We start from the raw sequence: 27323 nt of genomic DNA, 5'->3' as shown, positions 1-27323 counted from the left end.
GTCAGGCCTGTTCAGTCTTTGGCTTGGCGGGTTTGTCAGAGCAACGGGCAACGGGCAAGGGTGGGCGATTTCGAGAACACTGCCTCGACAAGGGGCGGCCGTCACCTCACCTCACCTGGCAGCGTCAGCGATGCCCATCGAGGGAACCTTTTGGTTTCTGTGGTCCTGGTGGTAAATAAGTGTTGGAACATTGGGATGGTAGAATGGACATTGAATCCTGATGATGGACAAGGGCGCAGATTGTGGCTGTGATAGATAGCCCGTAACAGCTTCGGGGATATTCTTAATAATCAGTGTGCAGTGTAGATGTCGAATCTCGATCCCAGCGTGCCGGCGTGCCCAGGTGGAGGATCACCGGTGGAGGAGCCCGCGGAAATCTGGAACGATAGAACGGTGAACCTCGGAGCTGGCGAACTATATACAGTACAGATATCAAAGAACGTTATTTGGGACTCTCGATGCCTGGCGGGCTGGGAGTGGGAGCCGGGTTCCTTTGCCGCGTTGCCATCAACATTTGCACATCGCACATCGCACATCGAATATCGAATATCGAACATGGCATCGCCCTGTCGCCCTGTTGTCGCCCTATCACTGCAGTATCGCCCTTGTTGCCTTGTCGTGTATCGCGCTCTGGAGGTATATCGCCCGCCTAGCAAGGCTTTTGCCGTCTTGCCTTGTCTATCGGCCCTGTACTGTGGTAGACTAGATACTACCGTGGCAGGCCATGCCATGATTGATGCCTCTTCCCGCCATGGCATTTCCAAATAAGGCCCCCATTCCCATCCCATCCCAACCCTTCCCATTGCCATGCGGTCCAAAGAGAGGTTGGAGCGAGTGGTGGTGTTGAGAAGCCAAAATGTTTACCAAGTTTCCAGCTTTCTGCAGCAATCGTCGTCATATCACTGCGAAACCAAGCTTTCTGTGCAGTCGCGCAGGACGCCAAATGTGCACACCGAATGGACACCAGATGGACACAAGATAAGGCCCGATACTTGACAGGTACGAGCACAATACCTTGAAGCGATTGCAATAAGGGGAACAGGTACGAAAGTGTCGCGGAGCGGGGCGGCACAAATGTGGTGCAATTTCAGCTTGATTGGTTGTCCGAGCGCGTTTGAGAACCTGGCGGGTACGGCCTACCCCACAAACACTGGTCATTCCTTTTCATTGGACGAAAGCGCCAAGTAGCCCAGGTCGTGGCGAGGTCTCCTACAGAGTTGCGACAAGTACTCAGCTTGTACTCCTTACGCAGAGTGTGGGTACCACAATGGAAATTGCCAAGATTGAAAAGGACCAACCGAACGGCATCTCCTAAAGGCGGTCGAGATTGGAGCATGGTTGAGGCCGAGATTCGCATGAGAGAGCGATATCTGGCAACGTGCAACGTGGAATCAGTTCAACGACTCTTTCAACAAGATGGGATGAATCAACGTTGGGCACCTGCAACTGTCAACTGTCAGACGAACCTACAGTGAGAGCAAGCACAAGTAAGGAACGGGAGCGGGGGACCTCGGGCCAATATACTACAAGTGAATACGAGATGGCAAGTAGCACTATTGAGGGGCATATTGAGGCTCAGAGCCTTGGTCGAAAAACCAACCAAATTCTCGTTCGTTCTTTCGCGTCTTGGAGCTTCTTTTTCCAAGACTCACTGGAACATCACACTGCAATTCATTTCAAGTTGCGGAAGTGGAAGACGTTAGTAAGGCCAGAAAATGGAAGAAAGAGTGCACAGTAAAAATCCACAACAACACACACGGTCTCCCCCTTCCCCCTTCGGGTGCCACTTTTCCCATTTTCCACGATCCCTGCCAAACAGTGCTGCTCCCCCTGACAACGTCGATGAAGCGAGCGATGCAGCGACCACTCAGAGACGCCCATGCCTTTTTCGTCCAGTCCACTATTGCCCACCCGCGGGCCTGCTGCAACCACTGAGCAGAGGCCTCTGTCCACCCTGTCAGGTCCTGCCGTGACTGACGAAACGCATTGGACATCCCGTCCAGGGCCATTGAGATGGATTCCACAACTGCAATTGCCTGGAGACTCCTAGCAGCCGGAGGTAGCAGACTGCAGCACCTGGATCGCATCCTGTTCCAGCGCAGTCCCACCTGCAGTCGAGTCCCAGTCCACAGTCCCAGACGGTCCCAGTCGGTGCCTCCTTTTTTTTTCCCGTCTTTCCACTGCCCTTCCATTTCCATTTCCATCCACTTTTTTCCTCTCCTACTCCCACTCCCCTCGCTCTTCCCCCCTTCCCGGCTTCCGCCTTCTTCATCAACGAAACTGCCAGGACTCCTGCCAGCTTGTTGGCTTCCACTTCGTTTGATTTTCCCCCCCTCTCTCTTCTCTTTCCCCTTTCTCCCTTTACACTCGCTCACCGGCAACTTTCTGTCACTCGCCTCCCCCCCCCCTTCATCGCTCGTTCCGTCGCGCGACCGTGATCAAAGAAGCCTCCTAATAGGGGTGATTTGATCTTCCAGGAGGCCTGCGTCGTTGGCATTGCCCACCGCCAAGTCACCGCGCCAATCGTTTGTTTGGAGAGAAGAAAAGCGAAACGGGTAGTTTGGAAAGGAAAAGAGAAATAATAATCATTCGGTTCGACTCGTTATCGCTGCTCATCGACAAAACAACAACACACAAACAACGGAATCCACCACTGCCTGCAGTCCCGCTACACAACACACGCCTCCAAGCAGCCAAGAGCAATTGACAACAGACAAGTCAACGCCAACCTCCTTTCTGCGCCCCCCCCCAACCGCGCACGTCGATCGCTCATCCCGCTTCCCCCTTCCACACACGTTCCAGTTCTTGTTTGTCTAGCACAACAAGGCCGGTTCACGACCCGATAAACGGCTCTTCAGCACCCACCGCTCATCATCAACCATCACCAGGAAGGAGCTGCATTGACTGCAGTGGCCCGCCACTTGTGCTATTTCTACGCCTACCAGCTTTAGTAATTGTCGTTGTTGTTGTCGTTTTGCTGCTGCATTTTCGCAAGCACCACTCGGCACCAATTCCCAGTTTTTGGTCTAAACGCTAATTATCCCATTCCTTGATTCGTCGTCCCCCATGCACTTCTGATCCGGTAAGTTGTCCAAAACGAAGAGAAAAAAAAACGAAGAGAACAATCCGCTGACCTGTCTCGCCTAGCTTAATTGCCCAATATGTCGGGATACCCACAGCAAGGCGGCGGAGGCCATTACGATGATGGCTACGGCCATGCTCCCAACGCAAATGGAAATACGGACTCGTATTACGAAGGCGATCAACAGCACCACGCTGCCGGCGGTCAGCATGGCGAGGGTTATTATGATGAGTCGTATGTTTCAATCTTGCTTTCTTTTTTTTTCTTTTTTTTCTTTTTTTTTTTTTAAAAAAAAACGCGTGCGACTAACGCCTCGTCCTCTCTTGCAGCGGCTACTATAACGCCGACCCAAACAACCCGTACCACCAGGACGGCGGTTATTACGACAACCACGAAGGGTACCAGGAGGGTTATGACAACGGCTACTACGACCAGCATGGCTATGACCAGGCCGGCGGCTATCGCGACAACCATGCCGCTCGTGGCTCTGAGGAGGATTCCGAGACCTTTAGCGATTTCACCATGAGGTCCGACATGGCCCGTGCCGCCGAAATGGACTACTATGGCCGCGGCGATGAGCGCTACGACAGCCAGTATGGCGACCAGGGCGGTGCCCAGGGTTATCGCCCTCCTTCCTCCCAGATCTCGTACGGCGGAAACCGCTCGTCTGGCGCGTCTACGCCAAACTTCGGCATGGATCCCAATTTCCTTCCTGCCGGCCAGCGCTCCAAGGAACCGTATCCCGCCTGGACGTCGGATGCCCAAATCCCCCTCTCAAAGGAGGAGGTGGAGGATATCTTCCTGGATTTGTGCGCAAAGTTCGGTTTCCAGCGTGACAGCATGCGCAACATGTACGACCATCTCATGACGCTTCTCGACTCCCGCGCTTCTCGTATGGCCCCCAACCAGGCTCTTCTCTCGCTCCATGCCGATTACATTGGTGGCGACAACGCAAACTACCGCAAGTGGTACTTCGCTGCCCATCTGGATCTGGATGATGCCGTCGGTTTCGCCAACCTCAAGGGCAAGAAGGGCAGCCTGAAGCGCACCCGCAAGAAGGGCAAGGAGGGTGAGCCCCAAAACGAAGCCGAGATCCTTCAAGAGCTGGAGGGTGATGACTCGTTGGAGGCGGCTGAGTTCCGTTGGAAGACCCGTATGAACAGGATGTCGCAGCATGACCGTGTGCGGCAGATTGCCCTTTATCTCCTGATCTGGGGCGAAGCCAACCAGGTCCGCTTCATGCCCGAGTGTCTGTGCTTCCTCTTCAAGTGCGCTGATGACTATCTCAACTCGCCCGCGTGCCAAAACATGGTCGAGCCGGTTGAGGAGTACACCTTCCTCAACAACGTCATCACCCCGCTGTATCGCTACTGCCGCGATCAGGGTTACGAGATCTACGAAGGTGTCTACGTCCGTCGCGAAAGAGATCACGAGCAGATCATCGGTTATGATGACTGCAACCAGCTCTTCTGGTATCCCGAGGGTATCAACCGCATCGTTCTCGAAGACAAGAGCAAGCTGGTGGACGTTCCTCCCGCTGAGCGTTATCTCAAGCTCAAGGATGTCAACTGGAAGAAGTGCTTCTTCAAGACCTACAGGGAGACGCGCTCGTGGTTCCACATGCTTGTCAACTTCAACCGTATCTGGATTATTCACTTGACCATGTTTTGGTTCTACACTGCCTACAACATGCCTACCATCATCACTCCCTTGTACGAACAACAGGTCAACCAGGGACCCCCAAAGGCTGCCATGTGGTCCTTCGTCGGTTTCGGTGGTGGTGTCGCTGCGGCAATCAACTTTGGAGCAACTCTGGCAGAATGGGCCTATGTTCCTCGCAGGTGGGCTGGTGCGCAGCATCTGTCCAAGCGAATGCTCTTAATGGTCTTCGTCCTCATCATCAACTTGGCTCCTGGTGTCTATGTCTTCCTTCCGGGCAAGTCAGGCCAGGAGCTGATTGATCATCAGAACACCACCCCTGTCTATATTGTCGGCATCGTGCACTTCTTTATCGCTCTCGTCACCTTCTTGTTCTTTGCCGTCATGCCTCTGGGCGGTCTCTTCGGCAGCTACCTCACCAAGAACTCGCGCAAGTACGTCGCCAGTCAGACATTCACTGCCAGCTGGCCTCGCCTCAACGGTCCTGACATGGCCATGTCCTTCGGTTTGTGGGTTGTCGTTTTCGGCGCCAAGTTCGGAGAGTCGTACGTGTATTTGACCTTGTCGATTCGCGACCCAATTCGTTACATTGGTCTTATGGATACCTCGTCATGTCTTGGGGACTCGATCCTGCAGAGATATCTCTGCCCTTACCAACCGCAAATCACGATGGGTCTGATGATCTTCACTGGTATGATCTTCTTCTTCCTTGATACGTATCTGTGGTACGTCTTGATCAACTCCGTCTTCTCGGTCGCCAGAGCTTTCTACCTTGGTTCCTCGATCTGGACTCCTTGGAGAAACGTCTACTCTCGCCTGCCCAAGCGTATCTACTCCAAGGTTCTCGCTACTACGGACATGGAGATCAAGTACAAGCCCAAGGTCCTCATCTCCCAGATCTGGAATGCTATCGTCATCTCCATGTACCGCGAGCACCTTCTGGCCATTGATCACGTCCAGAAGCTCCTCTACCACCAGGTGCCGTCTGAGCAGGAAGGCAAGCGTACTCTGCGTGCCCCCACTTTCTTCGTTTCCCAGGAAGACCAGTCTTTCAAGACCGAGTTCTTCCCTCAGTACAGCGAAGCCGAGCGCAGAATTTCCTTCTTCGCCCAGTCGCTCTCTACTCCGATCCCTGAGCCCCTCCCCGTTGACAACATGCCTACCTTCACTGTCATGATTCCTCACTACAGCGAACAGATTCTTCTTTCTCTGCGTGCAATCATTCGTGAAGATGAGCCCTACTCTCGTGTCACTCTCTTGGAATACCTGAAGCAGCTCCATCCCCACGAATGGGATTGCTTCGTCAAGGACACCAAGATTCTCGCAGATGAGACCTCGCAGTTCAACGGCGACGCTGAGAAGGAGAAGGAAAAGGAGAAGGAGAAGGAGACCGTCAAGAGCAAGATCGACGATCTTCCCTTCTACTGCATCGGTTTCAAGTCCTCGGCGCCCGAGTATACCCTCAGAACCCGTATTTGGGCCTCGCTTCGCTTCCAGACCCTGTACCGTACCGTCTCTGGTTTCATGAACTACGCTCGCGCCATTAAGCTTCTCTACCGTGTCGAGAACCCTGAAGTCGTCCAGATGTTTGGTGGCAACTCCGACAAGCTCGAGCGTGAGCTCGAGCGCATGGCTCGTCGCAAGTTCAAGCTCTGCATTTCCATGCAGCGTTTCGCCAAGTTCAAGAAGGAGGAAATGGAGAACGCCGAGTTCTTGTTGCGCGCTTACCCCGATCTCCAGATCGCTTACCTCGACGAAGAGCCTCCTCTTGCCGAAGGTGAGGAGCCTCGTATTTACTCTGCTCTCATCGACGGTCACTCTGAGATCATGGAGAACGGTGCGCGCCGGCCCAAGTACCGTGTCCAGCTTTCCGGAAACCCCATTCTCGGTGACGGAAAGTCCGACAACCAGAACCACGCCATCATCTTCTACCGCGGCGAGTACATCCAGCTTATCGATGCCAACCAAGACAACTATCTGGAGGAGTGCCTCAAGATCCGCAGCGTCTTGGCCGAGTTCGAGGAGATGAAGACCGACAACCTTTCGCCCTACACTCCCGGTGTCAAGAACGAGGTCGTCCACCCTGTTGCCATTCTCGGTGCTCGCGAGTACATTTTCTCTGAGAACATTGGTATCCTCGGTGATATTGCCGCCGGTAAGGAACAGACATTCGGTACGCTCTTCGCCAGAACCTTGGCCCAGATTGGTGGCAAGCTCCATTACGGTCATCCCGATTTCCTCAACGGTATCTTCATGACTACCCGTGGTGGTGTCTCCAAGGCTCAAAAGGGTTTGCATCTGAACGAGGATATTTACGCTGGTATGAACGCTCTCCTGCGTGGTGGTCGCATCAAGCACTGCGATTACTACCAGTGCGGTAAGGGTCGTGATTTGGGTTTCGGCTCCATTCTCAACTTCACCACCAAGATCGGAACTGGTATGGGTGAGCAGCTGCTCTCTCGCGAGTACCACTACCTCGGAACTCAGCTCCCGCTCGATCGTTTCCTGTCCTTCTACTACGCCCATCCCGGTTTCCATTTGAACAACATGTTCATTATGCTCTCGGTCCAGCTCTTCATGCTTTGCTGCGTTAATATCGGCGCACTGCGTCATGAGACGATCCGCTGCGAGTACAACCGCGAGGTCCCCATTACCGATGCCCTCTTCCCCACCGGCTGCTCCAACACCGACGCTCTTCTGGACTGGGTCTACCGCTGCGTTCTCTCCATCATCTTCGTCTTGTTCCTTGCTTTCGTTCCCTTGATTGTCCAGGAGATGATGGAGAAGGGTGTGATCCGCTCTTTGACTCGTTTCTTCAAGCAGATCCTCTCGCTGTCGCCTTTCTTCGAAGTGTTCGTCTGCCAGATCTACGCCAACTCTGTCCAGCAAGATATCTCCTTCGGTGGTGCCAGATATATCGGTACCGGTCGTGGTTTCGCCACCGCGCGTATTCCCTTCGGTGTGCTCTACTCCCGTTTCGCCGGTCCTTCGATCTACTTCGGAGCCAGATTGGTCATGATGTTGCTCTTTGCCTGCCTGACTGTCTGGCACGCTGCCTTGATCTACTTCTGGATCTCGCTCATGGCCTTGGTCATCTCGCCCTTCCTCTACAACCCTCACCAGTTTTCTTGGGGCGATTTCTTCATCGACTACCGCGAGTATCTCCGCTGGCTCTCGCGTGGTAACTCTCGCTCGCACGCCTCCTCTTGGATCACCTTCTGCCGCCTCTCGCGTATCCGAATCACTGGTTTCAAGCGCAAGATTATCGGAGACCCGTCGAGCAAGCTCTCGGGCGATGTTGCCAGGGCTGCTATCACCAACCTTTTCTGGGCCGAGATGCTTACCCCCTTCATCCTTGTCTGCTTGACGACCATTCCGTATCTGTTCATTAACGCGCAGACTGGTGTCAAGGGTGAATTCGGACCTCATGCCGGCGACGATAAGATTAAGCCTACCGCCGCCTTGATCCGCCTCTTGGTTGTCACGTTTGCGCCCATGGCTGTCAACGCCGGTGTCCTTGGCGGCTTGTTCGGTATGGCCTGCTGCATGGGTCCTCTGTTGAGCATGTGCTGCAAGAAGTTTGGCAGTGTTCTGGCTGCCATTGCCCATGGTTTCTCGGTCATTATCCTTTTGGTCATGTTCGAAGTCATGTTCGTCCTGCAGAACTTCAAGTTTACCCCTACGCTCCTCGGCATGATCGCCATGGTCTCGATTCAGCGCTTCATCATCAAGCTCATTGTCTCGTTGGCCTTGACTCGCGAGTTCAAGACTGATACGTCCAACATTGCCTTCTGGACTGGCAAGTGGTACTCTATGGGTTGGCACTCGGTTTCGCAACCTGCTCGCGAGTGGCTTGCCAAGGTCACGGAGCTCAGCATGTTTGGCGCCGACTTCATCCTTGGCCACATGATTCTGTTTTCGATGTTTCCCGTCCTTATCATCCCCAAGATTGATGTGCTCCACTCGGTCATTCTCTTCTGGCTCCGTCCAAGGTATGTCATTCAAACCTGATCTGCCCTCTTTTGGCTCTCTCGCTAACACGATCTTTTTGTAGCCGTCAAATTCGTGCCCCCATTTACTCTTTGAAGCAGACGAAGCTCAGGAGGAGACGTGTGATCCGCTATGCGATCCTCTACTTTGTCCTGCTTGTCATCTTCGTCGCCCTTATTGTTGGACCGATTGTGGCCGGCAAACAGATTCCTTCCACGGAACTCGACGTTATTAACAGTTTTGGCGGTGGAAACATGATCCTCAGGCAGTACCCCTGGAAGCTGGGACCCTCTGGTGACAATGACGACACCAGGGGTCGCCTGGAGACCGGAACCAAGGCCACTAACTACTCTGGTGTCTGGACCCCAACGACAACATCGGACTATCACGCTAGGCCTACTAGTAATGCTGAAAGGAGGATGGCATTTTAAGACGGTGAAGCAAAAAAAGGGGGAACTGGTATGGTAGCATGGGGTTAATTGGTTTGACACTCTGATGCCAGTTCTCTGGTGTTTTTTGTTTCGACTTTTTTGTTTCCTTTTTGGGTTTTGCGTGGTTAGTAGCAACGGAAATCATGAAGTGTGGTGTAAAACTCGGTCGAATGTGTGTGTGGTCGAGAAAGAGGGCCTTGTGTATTTGGTGTTGGTTTATCTATGTTTGTTTCTTTCCTCTCTGCTCCCTCACCTTGCTCCTTTTACATATATGGATGAGGGTGACACTGGGGAAGGAACGGGAGTCGGGTTCGGTGACGGTTGTGGCGGGCTGCGGTTTAAAGGCATGATACACACGGCTTTTCTAAACTCGTCTTTCTCTTCTTGACGCACTCTCACTCGAACCCTCTGTTGTGTTCTTTTTTAGTATTTTTTTTATCATATCTAGTCTCGCGGAATTCTACAATTAGTGCTAGTATTAGAGCTGAAACCCTTTCCTGTTAGTTGCACTTGCTCGCTCATGACCATAATTACCGGTACCGGTGGTGTTTTGAACTTGTGTCGTTAACGGTGGTTCGATGATGGATCATGTCTACGGCTGTTGATTGGTCAACTGGGCAATTGCCCCTGAGCTTGTGCAGCACCTGAAAAATTATGCAAGGGTGATTGGCTCAGGGACCTTGGAGGCCACTGCCGGTGCTGAATGAGGTGGCCTGAGTTGTACCTGTACGTCCCGGTGCTAACACTCCGAAGCGTCCGACACGAACGGCCGCTTGGTTTCGTGGACCTCGTGGATTTCTTGACCGCCCAACTTCTTTTCTTTGTACCTTTTTACCACGACGGAGACGAGAGATCCCCGAGGTTAGCGGTACCTCTCTCGATCTCGGTCGACGATTACGCGAATCTCTCTCCAACCTGTCGACGTCGAGTTTCGGGTTGATCATCCGATTCCCAGTCCGCCGCCGCCGCATCGCACCCGTCGAGCGCAATCCCTTGATCGCATCGCCACTAGACGAAGACCGAACAAGATGGAGCTCCAAGAACTCCAAACCCACCTGACCGAATGGCTCAACGAAGCCATCACCGCCTTCCAAAAGGTGCCGGGGTCCGCAGTCCTGATCCGCTATGTCAGGTCATCGTACCAGAACGATCCGGTGCGCTCGGCTATCGAGCTGGTCCTGGTCATCTTCTTCATCAGATACCTTATGTCGCCGGCGTACTCGACTTCGAAGCAGAACTTTATCAAGTTGACTGACGCTGTGAGTTCCACAACTCAGGAGGAGGAGAGGGCCAAGTGCTGATTCTGGGACAAACAGGAAATCGATGAGCTCGTTGATGAATGGATCCCCGAGCCTCTCGTGCCGAACATGACCGTCCTCGAGGAGATGGAGGCCGAGAGGTTGCCAGTTCTCGTTGGGTAAGTTATCCCCATCGCTGCTCGCAAACTGTGCTGACACCAGAGGCAACAGCCCAACCGGTCCCAAGTCCAAGCTCTCCAACGGCCGCACCGTCACCAACCTCGCCTCCTACAACTTCTACAACCTCAACGCCAACGAGCAAATCAAGGAAAAAGCCATCCAGACCCTTCGCACCTACGGCGTCGGCCCCTGCGGCCCGCCCCAGTTCTACGGCACCCAAGACGTGCACATGCGCACCGAAGCCGACATCGCCAACTACCTCGGCACCGAGGGCTGCATCGTCTACGCCCAAGCCTTCTCGACCATCTCGTCCGTGATCCCGGCCTTCTGCAAGCGCGGCGACATCATTGTGGCCGACCGGGCCGTCAACTACTCGATCCGGCGCGGCCTCGAGATCTCGCGCTCCAACATCAAGTGGTACGAGCACAACGACCTGGACGACCTCGAGCGCGTCATGCAAAAGGTGGTGGCCGAGCAGGCCCGCGGCAAGAAGCTGACGCGCCGCTTTATTGTGACCGAGGCCCTGTTCGAGCTCACGGGCGAGATGAACGACCTGCCCCGCCTGATCGAGCTCAAGGAGAAGTACAAGTTCCGCATCATCCTGGACGAGACCTGGTCGTTTGGCGTCCTGGGAAGAACCGGCCGCGGCCTCACCGAGGCCCAGAACGTCGATCCCACCCAGGTGGACATGATTGTTGGCTCGCTTGCTGGCCCCCTCTGCGCTGGCGGCGGTTTCTGTGCGGGACCCAAGGACGTCGTGGAGCATCAGCGCTTGACGGCCGCGAGTTATACGTTTTCGGCGGCGCTGCCGGCCATGTTGGCTATTACCGCAAGTGAGGGCTTGCATGTCATTCAGGAGAACCCCGAGGCGACGTTGGGCGTGTGCAGGGAAAATGTCCGGTTGATGAGGGCGCAGTTGGATCCCAAGAGCGATTGGGTTGTTTGCACCAGCGCGCCGGAGAATCCGATTTTGTTGTTGGTTCTGAAGCCGCAGGTGGTGGAGGCGAGGAGGCTGACGGTGGAGGATCAGGAGAGGTTGTTGCAGGAGGCTGCTGATGAGGTATGTTTTTCTTGCCCTTCCTTTTGCCCCTTCACTCAATTTTTTTGTCAAATACTAACACCCCCTACCTACAGTGCCTCGCAAACAACATCCTCGTCACCCGCCTCAAGGGCGGTCCCATCACCCACCACATGGGCCTCAAGGACAACGTCTACACCGCCACCCCGGCCCTCAAGGTCTGCGTCACTTCTGGTCTGTCCAAGAAGGAGACGGAGAAGGCGGGCATTGCGATCCGTCATGCCATCACCAAGGTCATGACCAAGAAGGGGAATAACAAGTTGGGGGTTCCTACTGCTTAAGTTTAGAGAGACACGTCGTCTCGAAGAGCTAGCTGGTAGGGGTGTTCTTCACTTCTTGTTTTTTCGTCTTGTCTTATCTCTCACACCATGCTATATAAATACTTTATTGGATCAGTTGATTGGTGGTAGCGGGGCACGGGGTTGTTGCGAAGTGGAAAATGGACTGTATGGGATAGGAAAAAGAAAATGAATGGTTTGAAATGACATGGGATATGAATTAGATGGATTGGGCTGGAAGCGATGGCTGGCTGGCTACGATGGCGGAAGGGTAGATGGATGGATGGATGTCACGATAGACCAAGATAGTGTTAATACGTAATGATGTGAATGGTATTGGATACACTACCTACCTCTACGTATCTTTCATGGCCTCGGCGTCGAGTGAAACTTGTAAGTTGCGGTAGATATGACATCTTGGGTAGGTGAAGAATTATTATCCTGCTTGTTATCCTCCCTCGATGAAGCCTGCCTGGTTACCACAAGTGCCTTTCCAGTCTTGCCTACCTATCACATATCTCTCATCATCGTACACCTACATACGCGCCTGATGAGTCTACAAAATGTCCTCACCCTCTCTGCTACCTAGAGTACATATGATTGACCTCCTCTTCCGTCAACAGCAAAATATTCCTAAGGTAATTCTCAAAACCCTCCAGAGAATCCACCAAAATGATATATATAAACACGTAAGTAGCAAGTGATAGGAAAAACGGGGCTGATCACGAATTGAGACTTCGTTGAGCCACTGCACGATTTCACGGTCACTGAATCTTTTCTTTCTTGCTAGATAGTACTACTCAGCTGTTCCCATATCCATTCGACTCCGTCTCATCCATGCAGTCAACAAGCCGGTCGTACAGTGAGCGAGGACGGAAGAAAAGTGGAAGGAGAGCAATGTTCACGAAGAACAGAAGTATCTCCTTCAAACGTCTGTTAGAAGGGGTAGTAGAGCGATCGTTTTTGCCATAGTCAAGATTCGGTTCACTAACAGAGGTACATAGGCCTTTGTCGACAACTTGCGATTTCCTTATTCGAGTACTTAGCGGACGATTATGATGTCAATATTTACGCACAGCGCAAAGTAGCACGATACGTTGTGAGCGAGCACGGAAAGAACACTTCACTCAGCCCGAGGTTGACAAGAACTCTTGGACGTGAGGGCAAAACGATGTGTAGATGTGTGTGCTATAGAGAGAAAGCTAGAATTAAGAAGGAAAAGAAGTGTGGAGGGCTAAAATATAGAAAGGGTATGAGGGTATGGACCTACACGACAAGACAAGAGAGGTGGGGATATGAACCCACCCGACGATAAGAACTTCTCTAAAAACACATGCGGTACTACTAGTCCACATCAGATCCAGATTTCCTGACGGCGGCACGTCCGGGGTCCAGACCTCATCGGTAGTCGGTAGCTGAACTCAAGATTCGATATGAGACAGACGGCAAGACACTTAAACAACGCAGCCGGCAGGGGCATGGAGAGAATGGAATGAATAGGTTGCTCTATTAGTCTGGTATCCCGATTACCGGGCGCATGGGCACATGAGCTCAGTCGGCGACAGATACCTAGAGGTACGTAGGCTTAGCATTCCAGTGATGTAATGAGATGGGCTCAACAACGACGAGGAACATCAACACCAATGCCAACACCAGGGTCAATACCGACACGAGAGAATACAATCATGCGAGAGCAACGACAACGGAACTACTAATCGCGAGGTACTTATGCAGTGGGCCAGACCAGGAGGTAAGACAAGTGCGCCTGCCGTGTTATGGTCTTGGTATCGATTATACTCAACTGGACTTGAATGCCAGAGTCAGGACAAGGGTTTGGAGTCCTTTGCGGCATCTGCTCCTCCCCTCTGTCGGGTGATGTCTCCAAAGTACACTGCACACCATCTTGGCTTCCATTCACGCCTCAGTTGTGGGAAAGGACTTTGGGGGTTGTCTGGTCTTTCCGGGGAGGTGATGAGCGGCTTTCGGTTGGTGAAGTTGAACTGAATATTTGGGATTTGAGCAGAAGGAGCACTCAAGTAAGCACCGAAAGCTTCAGTTTTAACAAGCTGAGACGACATGAATCCTCTTTTCCCTCTAGGATTCTGGATTACCTTCATTTTCTTTGACTTGCCTGACTGCACCCACGTCTGACAGCCGTAGTGCACCGTCAAGTCTCACAACCCTCGTTTTGGATTATCTTGGTGGTTCAGCTGGCCTGTTAACCAACTAGTCGGCTTCGACGAATCTCCAGTGATCACCGTGCCTCTCGTTCGTTTTCGGTCAACTTGTATGACAGTCCTTTTACTATAGTCACCTGAACGCAGAGGGACGGAAGACAACTCCGCGTGTGGTCAGACTTTTATTCAGGATGAAATACTCGATACCAGTCTCTCGACTTGTCCTAGTGGCCAGTCTTTTTGGACGTATTTTGTCTATTCCGTCAGCTGGAGACGACAGTAAGCCTTCCAACTCACAAGGAAATCAAAGACAAGGTAGTGATGGGCTGACTAGGAGACCTAGGATTAGGAAATCGCCATTATCAGATCGATCAACACTATGATCAAGTTCATCGTGTTCATGCCCGGAACCATCTTCCGCGCTTGATGGATATTCCTATCCACGTGGACGACTCGGAGACCGAAGCACCAAAGGCAGTGGTAGCACTCGAAGATGATGGAAGATCTGCGTTAGAAGGTCAAACGCCATCCAGAGACACAGGCGGGAGAGTTGAAGCTGAGAGTATGACGTTGGCAGCAAGAGGAGACACCTCTGCCATTCAAGCACAAACCGCCGCAACTTCAACAGCTACCGAAGTCGAAGAGGTAGTCATCTACGTCGACGAGAACTCACAAACGGTCACCACAGAGACGAACACCATCCCCATCATTTCACAAGCAACTCCCTCTGCCTCATCATCCTCGTTATCCCCATCGCCATCTTCGTCTTCGTCCACATCTTCATCCATGGCAGAGACAACTCTCAAACTAAAAACCAAACGCACCAACCTCTCCTCTTACCTTTCATACAATAAAGCCCACAAGAAACTCATCAAACCCATCAAACCCACCAAGCCCATGGACAGCACGCCTCCAGCAACCAACAACACAACAATCCTCACCAACACCAACACCACCACTCACATCCACCCCGGCTTCTCCCCCCAACGTCTCCCCGGCATAACCTACGCCCCCTACGACCTAACAGGCTGCCGCTCCCCGTCCAACATAGCCTCCGACTTCTCCCGCATCGCCCGCACAGGCCTCTACTCCACCGTCCGCATCTACGGCGTCGACTGCTCCCAGGTTTTACACACGCTCCGCGCCGCCTCTTCCGTTTCTCCTCCGCTTAAACTCTTCCTCGGCATTTTCCACCTCTCCGACCTCAGCTCGCAGATTACGACGTTGGTTAAAGACGTGCAGACATTCGCCGCCGCCTCCTCCTCCCCCAAAAAAACCGTGGAAGAAGTCTGGACAAACATGGTAGACACCATCAGCGTAGGCAACGAACTGGTGAACAATGGACAAGCCACGCCCGCTCAAGTCCTAGCCGCCGTGCGAACGGTACGACAAGCGCTGCGACGGGAAGGGTACCAAGGCCCCGTGGTAACAGTCGACACCTTCGTCGCCGTCCTCGCACACCCACAGCTCTGCAGCAGTCCAGACACGGACTACTGCGCTGTCAATGTCCACCCGTTTTTTGACCCGCACACGGTCGCTGGCCAGGCGGGGAATTTTGTACGGAGGCAAGTTTTAAACATACGCGAAGCTACTAATCCTAAAACTCAAGCTACTACTGAAAAAGAGGGAAAACAAAAAAGGGTGGTGGTTACCGAAACCGGGTGGCCGAAACAGGGGAATGCAAACTACAAAGCGGTGCCGGGGAGAGCGGAACAAAAAAGGGCGGTTGAGGGCGTGATGAAGGTTTGGAAGGAAGGGAGGGAGAGAGGGTTTGGGGATGATGGGGATTTTGAGGTTTACATGTTTACGGCGTTTGATGATGAGTGGAAGGTTGCTGAGAAGGGCACGTTTTATGCTGAGCAGTTTTGGGGGATTCAAAATGACTAAGGTAGGGAGGGTTTGTCTGCTTGCATCATATGAGAGAGGTGTAATTTTTTGGTCTTTTTGTGGGTATTATCAGTTTCTTGTTGGTTATGTAGGGCATTGTTTGGGGACATACATGGTTCTCGAGTTTTTTTGAGGTGGACGGGTCCATGTTCTTCTTTTACTTGCTACCTACTTACGTGTTTATAAATCATTTTGGTGAATTCTCTGAAGGGTTTGAGAATTAGGAATATTTTGCTGTTGACGGAAGAGGGGGTCAATCATATCTAGGTATCAGAGAGGGCGAGGACATTTTGTAGACTCATCAGCCGCGTATGTAGGTGTACGATGAGAGATCAGTATGGCAAAAACGATCGCTCTACTACCCCTTCTAACAGACACTCATTTGAAGGAGATACTTCCGTTCTCACTTCGTGAACATTGCTCTCCTTCCACTTTTCTTCCGTCCTCATCGCTCACTGTACGACCGGCTTGTTGACTGCCTGCATGGATGAGAGTCGAATGGATATGGGAACAGCTGGGTAGTACTATCTAGCAAGGCCGGGGAGAAAAGATTCAGTGACCGTGAAATCGTGCAGTGGCTCAACGAAGTCTCAATTCGTGATCAGCCCCGTTCTTCAGTTCCAATCACTGCAACTGACCTACTGTAGGGAGAAAGCAAAATTGTCTAATGCCGCCCGCTTTCAACGAGATGACAAAAACACCGTGACCAGTCAATACCCCGGCCCTTCCAAGACCTATCGATCCGAGTCCATAATAGTAAACACATACTCGTATACAATCACTGCCCAACCAAAACCTATTCGCCCCTTTCCATTTACCTTCAACTGCCTTAGCAACTCAGATACTGTTGATCAAGCCCCAGCAACAACAGCCAACCCCTCATAAATCTTCTTCTTAACCGCATAAAACGTTCCACCCACTTTCATCGCCGCATCCAACAATCCACCACTCGTCGTTCCCGGCATGGTATCACTCGGCAACCCCACGCTCTCCAACTCCACCCTGCCTCCCTGAGCCGTCGATTTACGCACAACAACCACGTCATCGATCAACAGCGTTCCTTCTCCCCTAAACTCGGCCTTGTGGCCTGCGCTTAGCATGGCCCGACGCAGATCGGCAAGACGTAGTTCGCCTACGTGAAGAGGCTGGGCGGCTTGTGAGCGGACGGAGAGCGAGGAGGCGAGGGTTTGCGGGACGAGGTCCAGAGTCGGGAGGGAGGTGGTTGTTGGGGAGGTGTTGGTGCCGGTTTTTACTAGGGCTGTTGAGGTAGGGGTTTCTGGAGAGTCTTCGAGTTTCTGGCGCTTTGCAGCATCGCCATCGCCAGCCTCCGAGATCGGCTGGAATTCGCCTCCGGGAAGCAAGAGGCCGGTGACGGTGACGATTCCTAGACCGCGCACGTTCTGCCATTTGAGACCCTTGACAAGCGGGTCAGCTAGTTTTAGGACCCAGGCGTTGGTGTCGACCGAGGCGTCGACGGTTGTGCCCACTGCGGGGGTGAGCACCTCGATGGCGGACTCGGTACCGGTGGATTGGGCGGTGAGCAGCTTCTTGACGTCTGCAGCCAGGGCCAGGGTCTCGTCTCTGCCGCCGGCGACGAGGACTAGCTTGCGCGGCTGGATGAGCGGGATGAGCATGGTCAAGCTGCGCTTGTCGTGGAGGCCGCTGAAGTCGACAAATGCGATGCGCAGACGGACGGGGATGGTCTCCTTGGTGACTACCAGCTTGGCGGGGCCGTTGAGGGTCTCGTCCTCTTCGTCTTCGAGGTCCGAGAGGTCATCGCCCGCTGGGCCGTTTTCGGAAAAGGGAGCGGCGTCGGCTTCGCCTGCGGAGAGGCGACGGCGGTCGTTGTGATGGGGACGCTTGTTGGGTCCCGAACCGCCTCGGCCTCTGCCAGCGGTGCCGACGTCTTCCCACTTGCGCTTCTTTCCAAGGCCTTCGAGCTCTTGGTTGTTGGTGTTTACTTGGCCGGCTTCTTGGTTCTCGGCGTCTTCGCGTTCTTCAGCGCGGAGGTAGTCTTCGGGTCGGATTAGTTCGCCAAATTCGTCGGCGCGCCTCCTACGCATGGCGACAGGGAACATGCGGTCTCTGCCCTTCTTGCTGCGGACATTGAAATCGTAGACGTTTTCTTTCTTGATGAGGATGGTGACACCAAGGTCCTCGTCCCTGAGTACCACCTTTTTGCGACTGGCTTGGGCCATGGTGGTAGCAATATTTAGAGCCTTTCCTTGTTGCTCCGTATCGGAGCCTTCTGACTCGGTGTCGGTGTCGGTATCAGCGTCATCGAGGACGTCTCCCGGTGCTTCTAGCATGGTGGTGCCGCCGCTCTGTAGGGTGGCTTGTAGCTGCCGTTGGGTTGCTAGCCATTGTTGATAGACATTTAGCTCGTCTCCCTCCAGCCCCTTTCGTTCAGCGGTTTCTATCTCCAACTCGCGGTTACCGGCATAGACCTGTTCGAATGTGTCACCGTTGCTTGTGCGTTCTGTCGCCACACCGTCCCTCCTCTCCTTCCACCACTCCCATAGTGTCCTCGCGATAGATGGTTTATGGTTCGGCTCAAAGTTGGGCTTTTCCGTGAGAATGACCAAGTTACGCGCATCAGCGGCAATAGACTTGAGAATATCCTTGGAGAAACCCCAGTCCAGGCTCGTATCGCTGGCGAGAATAACCTTGGCTCTTGGTTCGGTATCATCCGACTGTTGTAGGATCTTCTCGATCTGTGCCTTGCGCTCAAGTAGCCTCAAGTACTTGAAGTCAAATGGTCCTGGACCGGTCTGGTGATTCCCCTCATCCCTTCTATTATTCCTCCTCGACTCATCGGCAAACGCTTCAAACTCTCTGATGATGCTGTCGTCCATCCACTCCAACATACTCCTGGCATTTTTCATGGTGCTGCTAATAGTGCGTCCGGCAAGGAACAGCTTGGCCGACTTGAAGACGTCATTGTCCTTGGCGACCTCTTTTCTCCAGGCGTGCTCGAGAAGGTAAGACAGCTCCAACACTCTGGCGCTCGAGTCGACGGGGATGAGCACGGTACCACCTCTGGCAATACAAAGCTTGATTGATTCCATTAGTTGTTCGTCACGTTTGGCACGCGACAGAGTGGCGTCTGGAGTACGACTGCTGCATACTAGAGCTGTTGGCTTGCGCAACTGCTCGATAACCTGTGTACCTCCGGCACCACCATGGTTTCCACCTAGCCATGCCGCTCCCGCAAAGACATTCTCACGAGCCTGGTTCCAGTCAACGGCGTAAACAATCGACTCCAATCCATGCTGAATGTGCCAGATGGTTCCTCCCAGTGTGCGACCCGAGTTGTACGCTGTGATGGTGAGGCCATTGAGAGGCGGGGAGAAGGGCGACGGTAGCGGTTGATGTGGCTGAGAGTATTTCAGAGGCTGGATTAGAGAGAAGTACTTGGTAATCTCGTCGGGAGTGGGTGGCTGGAGGAGGAAGGTGTTGTCTGCGGAGGCGGCCTGAGAGTAGCCTGAGGCATACGATACTTCGGCGAGCGAGGTCGATGATATCGTCGTCGCGGCTAGGGGTGTCGAGGCATAGAGATCCTGTGTCAGGGTACGACCGAGGTCGATGACGGGGCGCGTCGCATAGACGGGAATGCGCTGGAAGGGTGGGAAATGCTTGCAGCAGTGGGCGTAGGCGGCCAGATGGGGGACGGTCGCGTGGGTGAGTAGGATCAAGGACAGAGTTGGTGCTTGTTTGCCGAGCTCCTTGAGCTTTTCGACGTCAAAGGTCTCGTCCCAGCCGACATCGATCAGGATCTTGACGCCGCCGTCGAGCTCCAGCAGCGACTGGGAGGCTGACGAGTCGGAGAGGGCGCCCTGGAGAGGGCAGAAGCTGAACATTGTTAATACCTGTGTTGGTAAGCGTGGGAACCGCCCAAGAACTCCATCAGACTGGGTGTCCGAACTGGAGGCAGAGTGGTGAGTGTGATGTAACAATCAAGTGGAAGAAGTGACGGGAACTTGAAGTTGATGATGTTTTGTTAGTGGAGTTCCAGGTTGTTTGGCGACGGGACGTTGAAAGATGGGTTGCAGTGCAAGAGGCTCTGTTGACCCATGCTGGATTGGCCTGGATTCGCGGTTACAGACGCGGTTACAGGGCCCAATTGGACCATTCAGGGGGGGTCCTAGTGCAGCACTACAGGCGCCTCTTTTGTCGCCAATCGTCGCGTGGGCTTGGTGTACCTTTGTACCGCGAGTTTGGAAGATCGCAGCTGGCTGCCAAGTGCCGATGTGATTGGCTGGCAGCCGGCAAACTTCCTCAGACGGGAGCTCAGACCGAGGGCGCGAGGGACCGACCTGCAGCTTCCACGGGAGCTTTTTGGGGGCACATGCGCTGTTGTTCAGTGGACTTCAAATGCCCGGCGATTGACACGGCAGCATCGCGGCCCCACTTTTGACTGGCCCCGGGCTGGTGAGACGGGACTCGCTGCACGCATGGAAAAGGACAGCTCGACAGGACCACCGTGACACTGGAGCGGTCCCGATAGAGCCAGATAACCTCCACCGGGGAAACACCACTGTTTCGTCCTCTGCCACTCCGACCCTCAGGCCTCAACCACTAACAACTTGTAATAATTCCAACATGGCCCGTTGATGCCTCGACGACATAAACACATCTGCTGGGCATGATCAACAACAACACCACCCCACCACGATAACTACCTCTACCGTCCTTCCACTTTTACTCTTCTCGACCCCGACCCGACCGATCTCGATCAAGCTTCCTCGTCCGCGCCGCCGCCCCCCTTTCTTCCATAATACTATACCACTCATATACGACTACGACTACGACTACGACTCCAAACCGCTCGACGACGACGACGACGGTGACATACTTAATCTAAATAAACAAACATGGCCGACTACTCCATGTACCACGCCCTCGGTCAGGGGGAGACCCTCGACCCCAACGATCCCAACCGCACCACACAACCGGCGCCTCCTCAGTTCCAACCGCCAGTTGCCCCGAACCCATACCACCCCGGCGCCGAGTACAATGAGCAACAGCAGCAGCAGCAGTACGGTCAGCAGTACGGTCAGCAGTACGGCCAGCAACAGCAATACGGTGCCCCCTCTCCCTACGGCGCCCCTCCTCCGCATTCTCCCATGGCGCCAATGGATGATCTAGGCTTGGCTACGCAGATGGGTGGCATGTCTTTGGGTGCTGGTGCTGGTGCCGAACACCACGGGAGAAAGAAGAAGAAGGATCGCCATGCCTTCCACGCGGTCGAGGCCCCCGCCGGCTCTTCTCAGCCCTTCAACGGCATCCCTCCGGCCGGAACTGCTGCAACCCAATTCCTCAACGCCGACCCCTCCCTCGCCGGCAGGATACCAGGTCAGGGCTATGGCCAGTTCCCAATGCCCGCCAGCCCAGCTTTCAGCCCCGTCCCAACTTCTGCCGCCGAGTTCGCCGCAAGGGACGCTACTCAGGGTGTTGGCTCCGGTGTCTTTGCTGCCGGTGGTCCTCAGGGGGGCAAGCCTTCTCCAGATGATACCCCCAGTGTCCCCCTTTCTCGCGACTCGGTTCAGCCTTACTTCCACACCAACGTATATCCCACCTTCGAGCGCCTCGTCCCACCCCCGGCCGTCACATCGTTTGTTGCTCTCGACCAGGGCAACTCCTCACCCAAGTTTGCTCGTCTCACCATGACCAACCTGCCGGCAAGTGCAGAGGGTCTTAAGAGCACCGGCTTGCCCTTGGGTCTCCTCCTCCAGCCCCTGGCCGAGACTCAGCCCGGCGAGCTGCCCATCCCCGTCCTCGACTTTGGCGAACAGGGCCCGCCACGCTGCCACAGGTGCAGAGCTTACATGAACCCCTTCATGATGTTCAAGGCCGGCGGCAACAAGTTCGTCTGCAACCTTTGTACCTATGCTAATGATACCCCTCCCGAGTACTTCTGCGCTCTTAGCCCCCAGGGCGTCCGCGTTGATCGCGACCAGCGCCCCGAGCTGACCCGCGGAACCGTCGAGTTCGTTGTCCCCAAGGAGTACTGGACCAAGGAACCCGTCGGCATGCGCTATCTTTTTGTCATTGATGTTACCCAGGAGTCTTACAACAAGGGCTTCCTAGAGTCCTTCTGTGAAGGTATCTTGAGTGCTCTGTACGGTGGCTCGGAAGAAGGTGAAGAGCAGGACGAGAGTGGAGAGCCAAAGAGGAAGATTCCCGCTGGTGCCAAGGTGGGCTTCGTCACCTTCGACCAGGAGATTCACTTCTACAATGTCAGCCCGGCGCTTGAGCAGGCCCAGATGATCGTTATGCCCGACATCGAGGACCCCTTCCTGCCCTTGAGCGATGGACTCTTTGTGGACCCCTACGAGTCCAAGGCCGTCATTAGCTCGCTCTTGACTCGCCTGCCCCAGATGTTCTCCAACATCAAGAACCCTGAGCCTGCTATGCTGTCCGCACTCAACGCGGCAGTCGCGGCACTGGAAAAGACGGGCGGTAAGGTCTTCTGCTCCCTTGCAGCTTTGCCTACCTGGGGTCCTGGCCGTCTCTTCATGAGAGACGATGGCAAGCACCCTGGTGGAGAGCCTGACAAGAAGCTCTTCACTACCGAGCACCCTGGCTGGAGGAAGTTGGCCGAAAAGATGGTTTCCCTGGGTGTTGGTGCCGATTTCTTCATGGCTTCGCCATCTGGCGGCTATTTGGATATTGCTACTATTGGCCATGTCACCTCTACTACCGGTGGCGAGACCTTCTTCTACCCCAACTTTGTCGTCCAGCGAGATAGCACCAAGCTCTCCCTGGAGATCCACCACGCAGTTAGGCGCGAGACCGGCTACGCAGCCCTTATGAAGGTCCGCTGCTCCAACGGCCTCCAAGTGAACGCCTACCACGGCAACTTCATCCAGCACACCTTCGGCGCCGACCTCGAAATAGGCGTCATCGACGCTGACAAGGCCCTGGCCGTCACCTTTGGCTACGACGGCAAGCTCGACTCCAAGCTGGACGCGCACTTCCAAGCCGCGCTGCTCTACACCACTGCCTCCGGCCAGCGTCGCGTGCGCTGCATCAACGTTATCGCCGGCGTCTCCGACCAAGCGCGCGACTGCCTCAAATTCATCGACCAAGACGCCATCGTCTCGATCCTGGCCAAAGAAGCCAGCACCAAGCTCTCCACCACCAGCGCCAACCTCAAAGAAGTCCGCTCTTCTCTCACCGAAAAGACCATCGACATCCTGGCCCTCTACCGCAAGAACCACCTCGCCGTGCCCCACCCACCTCAGCAGCTCGTCATGCCTGAGCGTCTTAAGGAGTTTGCCATGTATGTATTGGGCATGCTCAAATGCCGCGCCTTCAAGGGCGGCAACGAGACCACCGACCGTCGGGTGCACGACATGCGCCTCATCCGCTCCATGGGCGCCCGCGAGCTGTCTCTCTATCTCTACCCGCGCATGATCCCGCTGCACAGCCTCCAGCCCGAAGACGGCTACCCCGACGCCACCACGGGCCACCTGCGCATGCCCTCGGCTCTGCGCGCCTCCTTCGCCCGCGTCGAGCCCGGCGGCGTTTATCTGGTTGATAACGGGCAAGTCTGTCTACTCTGGATGCACGCGCAGACCGCGCCCGCTCTCATTCAGGATCTCTTCGGCGAGGACAAGACGACGCTCCAATCGCTGGATCCTTACACGTCGACTATCCCTGTCCTGGAGACTCATCTGAATGCGCAGACGAGGAATATCATTGAGTATATGCGGACGGTGAGGGGTAGCAAGGGGTTGACGATTCAGTTGGCTAGACAGGGGATTGACGGAGCGGAGTTTGAGTTTGCGAGGATGTTGGTGGAGGATCGGAATAATGAGGCGCAGAGTTATGTGGATTGGTTGGTGCATGTGCATAAGGGGGTGCAGTTGGAGGTGAGTTCTCGTCCTCCTTATGTTTCTCGGACTACAATCGCCCTTGTGGGTGATTGGTGAATGAACAGGTTACTGACATTGGGAAATAACAGCTCGCTGGTCAACGTAAGAGGGAAGATGGCGAAAGTCACTCGGCGCTGGGAAGCTTTACGGGGTTGAGGCCTGCGTATTGGTAGGCGCGCACATAACGAAGGGGGAGGTGAAGGGGGTAGGAGATGGGTGGTGATGGTTGTCACGTCTCTGTATGGGAGGAGGAGAGCGGGATCAAGAGGATCAAAACCTGGGGTTATTTGTTAGTGGAGCTGAAGGATGGCGAAAAAGGAATACCATGATAATTACGTTGCTACTTATTGCTCATCTTCTACGATCTCTTGTTCATTGCGTACCTTGGTCCCGGCGCCTTGGGGGGTTGATCGCACAGCTGGGCAGATGGGCAATGGGCAATGGGCAATAGACAATGGACAACTGAACTCTCCAGTTAGGAGTCAAGATCCCTTCGAGCCACGGTGGGATACATCATCAGAACGGGCGAACGCACATACTGGTGTGCAATGCGGTTACTAGCTGACCCGATACAATTTATCCGCGATGGCAGGTAGGCAGTCGGCTCACAGCTATTTCCCTCTTCCATGGACTGGTCGTCGGTACTCGAAGTGCCCCCTTCTTTTCCAAGTATGGGAAATGTAGCTAAGGTATATACAAGTCCGGACGTTATGGGCAAACTGAATAGATATCAACACGGGTGAGCATGATTTACCGTCACACATGGTTTGCTGTAATGCATCTGGTGATCAATGTGTAATGAGGAATGAGCAACAAATAACGGGGGAGCATATCAATCCCCTTCAGTCCTCGGTCATCGCAACGATGGAGCAGGTATGACTGCTTTTACCTAGGTAGATATTACCCATGGCACATCCGCATATACGGATTCAAGTGATGGATGAATGACGAGATGACATGATCTCCAAGTCTTAAGCAGTCCAAACAGTTCAGGTGTATTCTAGTGAGTGGTTGGTTCATATTACCCCAAGTTCGCTCATAAGTGGCTTACTGTAGTCTATACCTACATACCTACACCTAGGTATGCCCACCGATTCTCCTCCATGCTCCCCGAGACCCCTCCCCCTTACCCTTCCTTTTTTCGGTGCCCGGCGGCAGCGACGACGACACAATCGATTGTTTATCTTAGTTGCCTTACTTACTTCACCCATCCATTTCACGGCTAGAGGTAGATAGAGGTAGGTAGGTAGTCCAATCTTCAATCCAGCTCCAGTCCATCTCCGAAACCTCACAGCTACCTTACAGCACTGGAACCCCAGAGAAAATGGTTGCCTGGCGATCATCATGGTTCATCTATGTCCGTGTATACACCCCACCGGGAGGGTGCGGAGACTCCCTGCTTCATCTAAGTCCGACATCTTGCAGGATGCCATCCCACTCCACTGTTCATCCATCCATCCGCTCACCCACCCATCCATCCCGAACGTCGATCCCGGTGGTTGTCGGTCGTCAGACATAAGAATGCATCCATGTACGCAGTAAAGGCGGCGACCCAAAACAAAATTTCCTGATATCTTATTTTACTTTACGTCGCTTGGTCGCTTTCTCCGACTCCGAGGAGACGGATGAGACGGTGACTGTTTTGATACTGGTATTGAGACTTACATCGGTGTGTATGCATGCCTCTTTCAACCAGTTTTCCATGTCATGGGAAAGCAACACAGCTCAACGTGATCCTTGAATTCGGATTCGAGTCTGAACGGTGAGTCCGGGGCAGACTGGACAGACGATGGCAAGGGGCCGAGAAGGGTGTCAGTAGGTAAACAAATGCACCAAGGTAAGTTTGCAAGAGACCTTGACGTTGTCGACGGGGAATGTTTTTACCTGATTTTATGCGTTCTAGTACCTTTATGGACCCTATTACTGTCGCCTTGACCTTGTCAGGGTTTGTGACCGGTGTCGGTCATTGGGTACCAGAGACGAAGTGGAATTCGTGGAGGTCATTCCTCCCGGCATCACCGAGCACACTGCTTGATCACTCAAGGATATCACCGCGAGTTCAAATGCTATCACAGTGTTTGGGACGTCAGATTGAAGCCCTTTTGCCCCTTCATTCTTCCAAACCGACTGGAGTGGTGCTATACGTTATAAACCGGAGCTGAAAATTTTGGACTGCCGGCCGGTCGAGCCAAGGGTCAGTGGGAGGAGACTAATAGCCGTTTCTCGACCGTCTGTCCGTCCGAGCTTGGGCGCTGCGTCTTCCAACATTTGAACCAACCCTCCCACATAGTCGCTTCGAATCGGTAGTTGCCAGTGTCCCTTTTGTCTTAACATACGTACTTACCTCTCTGATTTAATATTAGCTCATCAGATCACCCACCCTATCTCTTTTCTTCTTCCTCGCCTGTTAATTAGACTATTTGCGCCTTCCTCACTTCGTTAAAGGTGCTCACATCGAACTTGTTCGTGCTCTTTGCGAACCACCAGCAATGAATAGCCAAGCTTTCCGCTCCGCATGTCATCATCACTCATCAACGGGGGGGTCGGGAAATCGGCAGCTAATCCCTCATGCAACCAACTTCCCGACCGATCATGCAGTCACGTAGTAGTAGATTAACCCTTCCAACCTTCCAAGCGTTTCATTTTGGCTTTGGGCACGAAAAGATCAACCGGCTCGTGGCCATGTCGGTCGAGCCTTCTCGATGCTGTGTTGGTTGCGACCGGTGGAGCCTAACGATGTCGACGCTTACATATGCCGCTGATGCTTATGCCGATGCTAATGATGATCATGGGTTCGGTGTCTCCATTCTTTTTTCTTCTTTCCCTTGCATATGAGACAAGAAGCATCGTCTCGATCCTACAGATAGAAAGTAAGTAGCAGGCCTCCCGCTTCTCTCGGAGAAGTAGCCGGAGCCAGTCACTGGTCTGGTCCGCCGGCGGTTATTGTTCGCCTCTTCTTGCCAGAGTGGGATTAGGTTAGGTAAACTCAAGCGATATGTAGGGAAGGTCCTGCTTTTACCTCGCTGCTTCTTCCCCGACTGCGCCGCCTCTTGCTTTTTCCAGACCGTTGAGGCTCTCACCGGCTTCATCTTCACTCCTCATAGGCCGGCCGGCTTTGCCGTCCGATGTTGCGTTGCTTCTCAATTATTCATGCATCGGAGGGGCGGCTTCGGCGGTTAGTCTTTCTGAGACAGGTCGGCTGTTGAATGGCTGGTCTGTTGAGCTGTTGGCGAGGTTACATGCTAGGTGAGATTTCGAGGTTCCAAGTCGTTTAGACGCGGAAGAAGAAAAAAAAAACAGTAAGCCGGGAATGAGAGATCGAGAGGTCGCATGAGCAGAAAGAGATTTGAAGCTAGGTGAATAACATAGCGTCGTAGCGAGGAAGTAGCAAGGAAGCGTTTGATGTGGTGCTATGCTACTTTAAACGCCTATAAAAGAGCAAG

At 53.7% G+C, this 27323-nt stretch overlaps 5 protein-coding genes across 5 annotated transcripts; 4 read left to right on the top strand and 1 right to left on the bottom strand.

Annotated features, from left to right (window-relative positions):
- Positions 1–2783: 2783 nt before the first annotated feature.
- B0H65DRAFT_149884 (1,3-beta-glucan synthase component GLS1) lies at positions 2784–8989 on the top strand. Its single transcript, XM_062821065.1, has 3 exons — positions 2784–3082; positions 3148–3316; positions 3412–8989. Exons 2-3 carry the CDS (start codon positions 3162–3164, stop codon positions 8750–8752), a joined length of 5496 nt encoding a protein of 1831 aa, XP_062682560.1. The 5' UTR covers positions 2784–3082; positions 3148–3161; the 3' UTR covers positions 8753–8989.
- An 868-nt stretch (positions 8990–9857) lies between these two features.
- B0H65DRAFT_460596 (pyridoxal phosphate-dependent transferase) lies at positions 9858–12288 on the top strand. The gene is made up of 4 exons (XM_062826541.1): positions 9858–10421; positions 10479–10579; positions 10632–11640; positions 11715–12288. The coding sequence occupies exons 1-4, from the start codon at positions 10191–10193 to the stop codon at positions 11937–11939; spliced, it is 1566 nt and encodes a 521-aa protein (XP_062682559.1). The 5' UTR covers positions 9858–10190; the 3' UTR covers positions 11940–12288.
- Positions 12289–14304: 2016 nt separating this feature from the next.
- Positions 14305–16000, top strand: B0H65DRAFT_521533 (glycoside hydrolase superfamily; the record flags this gene model as incomplete). Its single annotated transcript, XM_062828753.1, has 2 exons — positions 14305–14392; positions 14502–16000. The coding sequence occupies 2 exons, from the start codon at positions 14305–14307 to the stop codon at positions 15998–16000; spliced, it is 1587 nt and encodes a 528-aa protein (XP_062682558.1).
- A 650-nt stretch (positions 16001–16650) lies between these two features.
- B0H65DRAFT_149861 (beta-lactamase-like protein) lies at positions 16651–20029 on the bottom strand. Its single transcript, XM_062821064.1, has one exon. It carries the CDS (start codon positions 19858–19860, stop codon positions 16852–16854), a length of 3009 nt encoding a protein of 1002 aa, XP_062682557.1. The 5' UTR covers positions 19861–20029; the 3' UTR covers positions 16651–16851.
- Positions 20030–20874: 845 nt separating this feature from the next.
- Positions 20875–27060, top strand: B0H65DRAFT_441099 (uncharacterized protein; the record flags this gene model as incomplete). The annotated part of the gene is made up of 7 exons (XM_062825501.1): positions 20875–23877; positions 24442–24472; positions 24727–24753; positions 24937–24961; positions 25784–25850; positions 26744–26750; positions 26882–27060. 7 exons carry the CDS (start codon positions 20875–20877, stop codon positions 27058–27060), a joined length of 3339 nt encoding a protein of 1112 aa, XP_062682556.1.
- Positions 27061–27323: the final 263 nt, after the last annotated feature.

Source organism: Neurospora tetraspora (genome assembly GCF_033439725.1).
Source record: "Neurospora tetraspora strain CBS 560.94 chromosome Unknown B0H65scaffold_3, whole genome shotgun sequence".
Classification (NCBI taxonomy): domain Eukaryota; kingdom Fungi; phylum Ascomycota; class Sordariomycetes; order Sordariales; family Sordariaceae; genus Neurospora; species Neurospora tetraspora.
Note: the sequence above shows the minus strand (reverse complement) of the source record. Positions and strands in the feature narration are given on the sequence as shown.

What these genes read in the sequence shown, in the direction of transcription:
- B0H65DRAFT_149884 (XM_062821065.1), top strand. Translation starts at nt 3,162, where the DNA reads ATGTCGGGATACCCACAGCAAGGCGGCGGAGGCCATTACGATGATGGC. An exon ending in GAGGGTTATTATGATGAGTC is followed by an intron (nt 3,317 to 3,411) that starts GTATGTTTCAAT and finishes CCTCTCTTGCAG; the next exon opens with CGGCTACTATAACGCCGACC.
- B0H65DRAFT_460596 (XM_062826541.1), top strand. Translation starts at nt 10,191, where the DNA reads ATGGAGCTCCAAGAACTCCAAACCCACCTGACCGAATGGCTCAACGAA. An exon ending in TTATCAAGTTGACTGACGCT is followed by an intron (nt 10,422 to 10,478) that starts GTGAGTTCCACA and finishes TGGGACAAACAG; the next exon opens with GAAATCGATGAGCTCGTTGA. An exon ending in TGCAGGAGGCTGCTGATGAG is followed by an intron (nt 11,641 to 11,714) that starts GTATGTTTTTCT and finishes CCCTACCTACAG; the next exon opens with TGCCTCGCAAACAACATCCT.
- B0H65DRAFT_149861 (XM_062821064.1), bottom strand. Translation starts at nt 19,860, where the DNA reads ATGTTCAGCTTCTGCCCTCTCCAGGGCGCCCTCTCCGACTCGTCAGCC.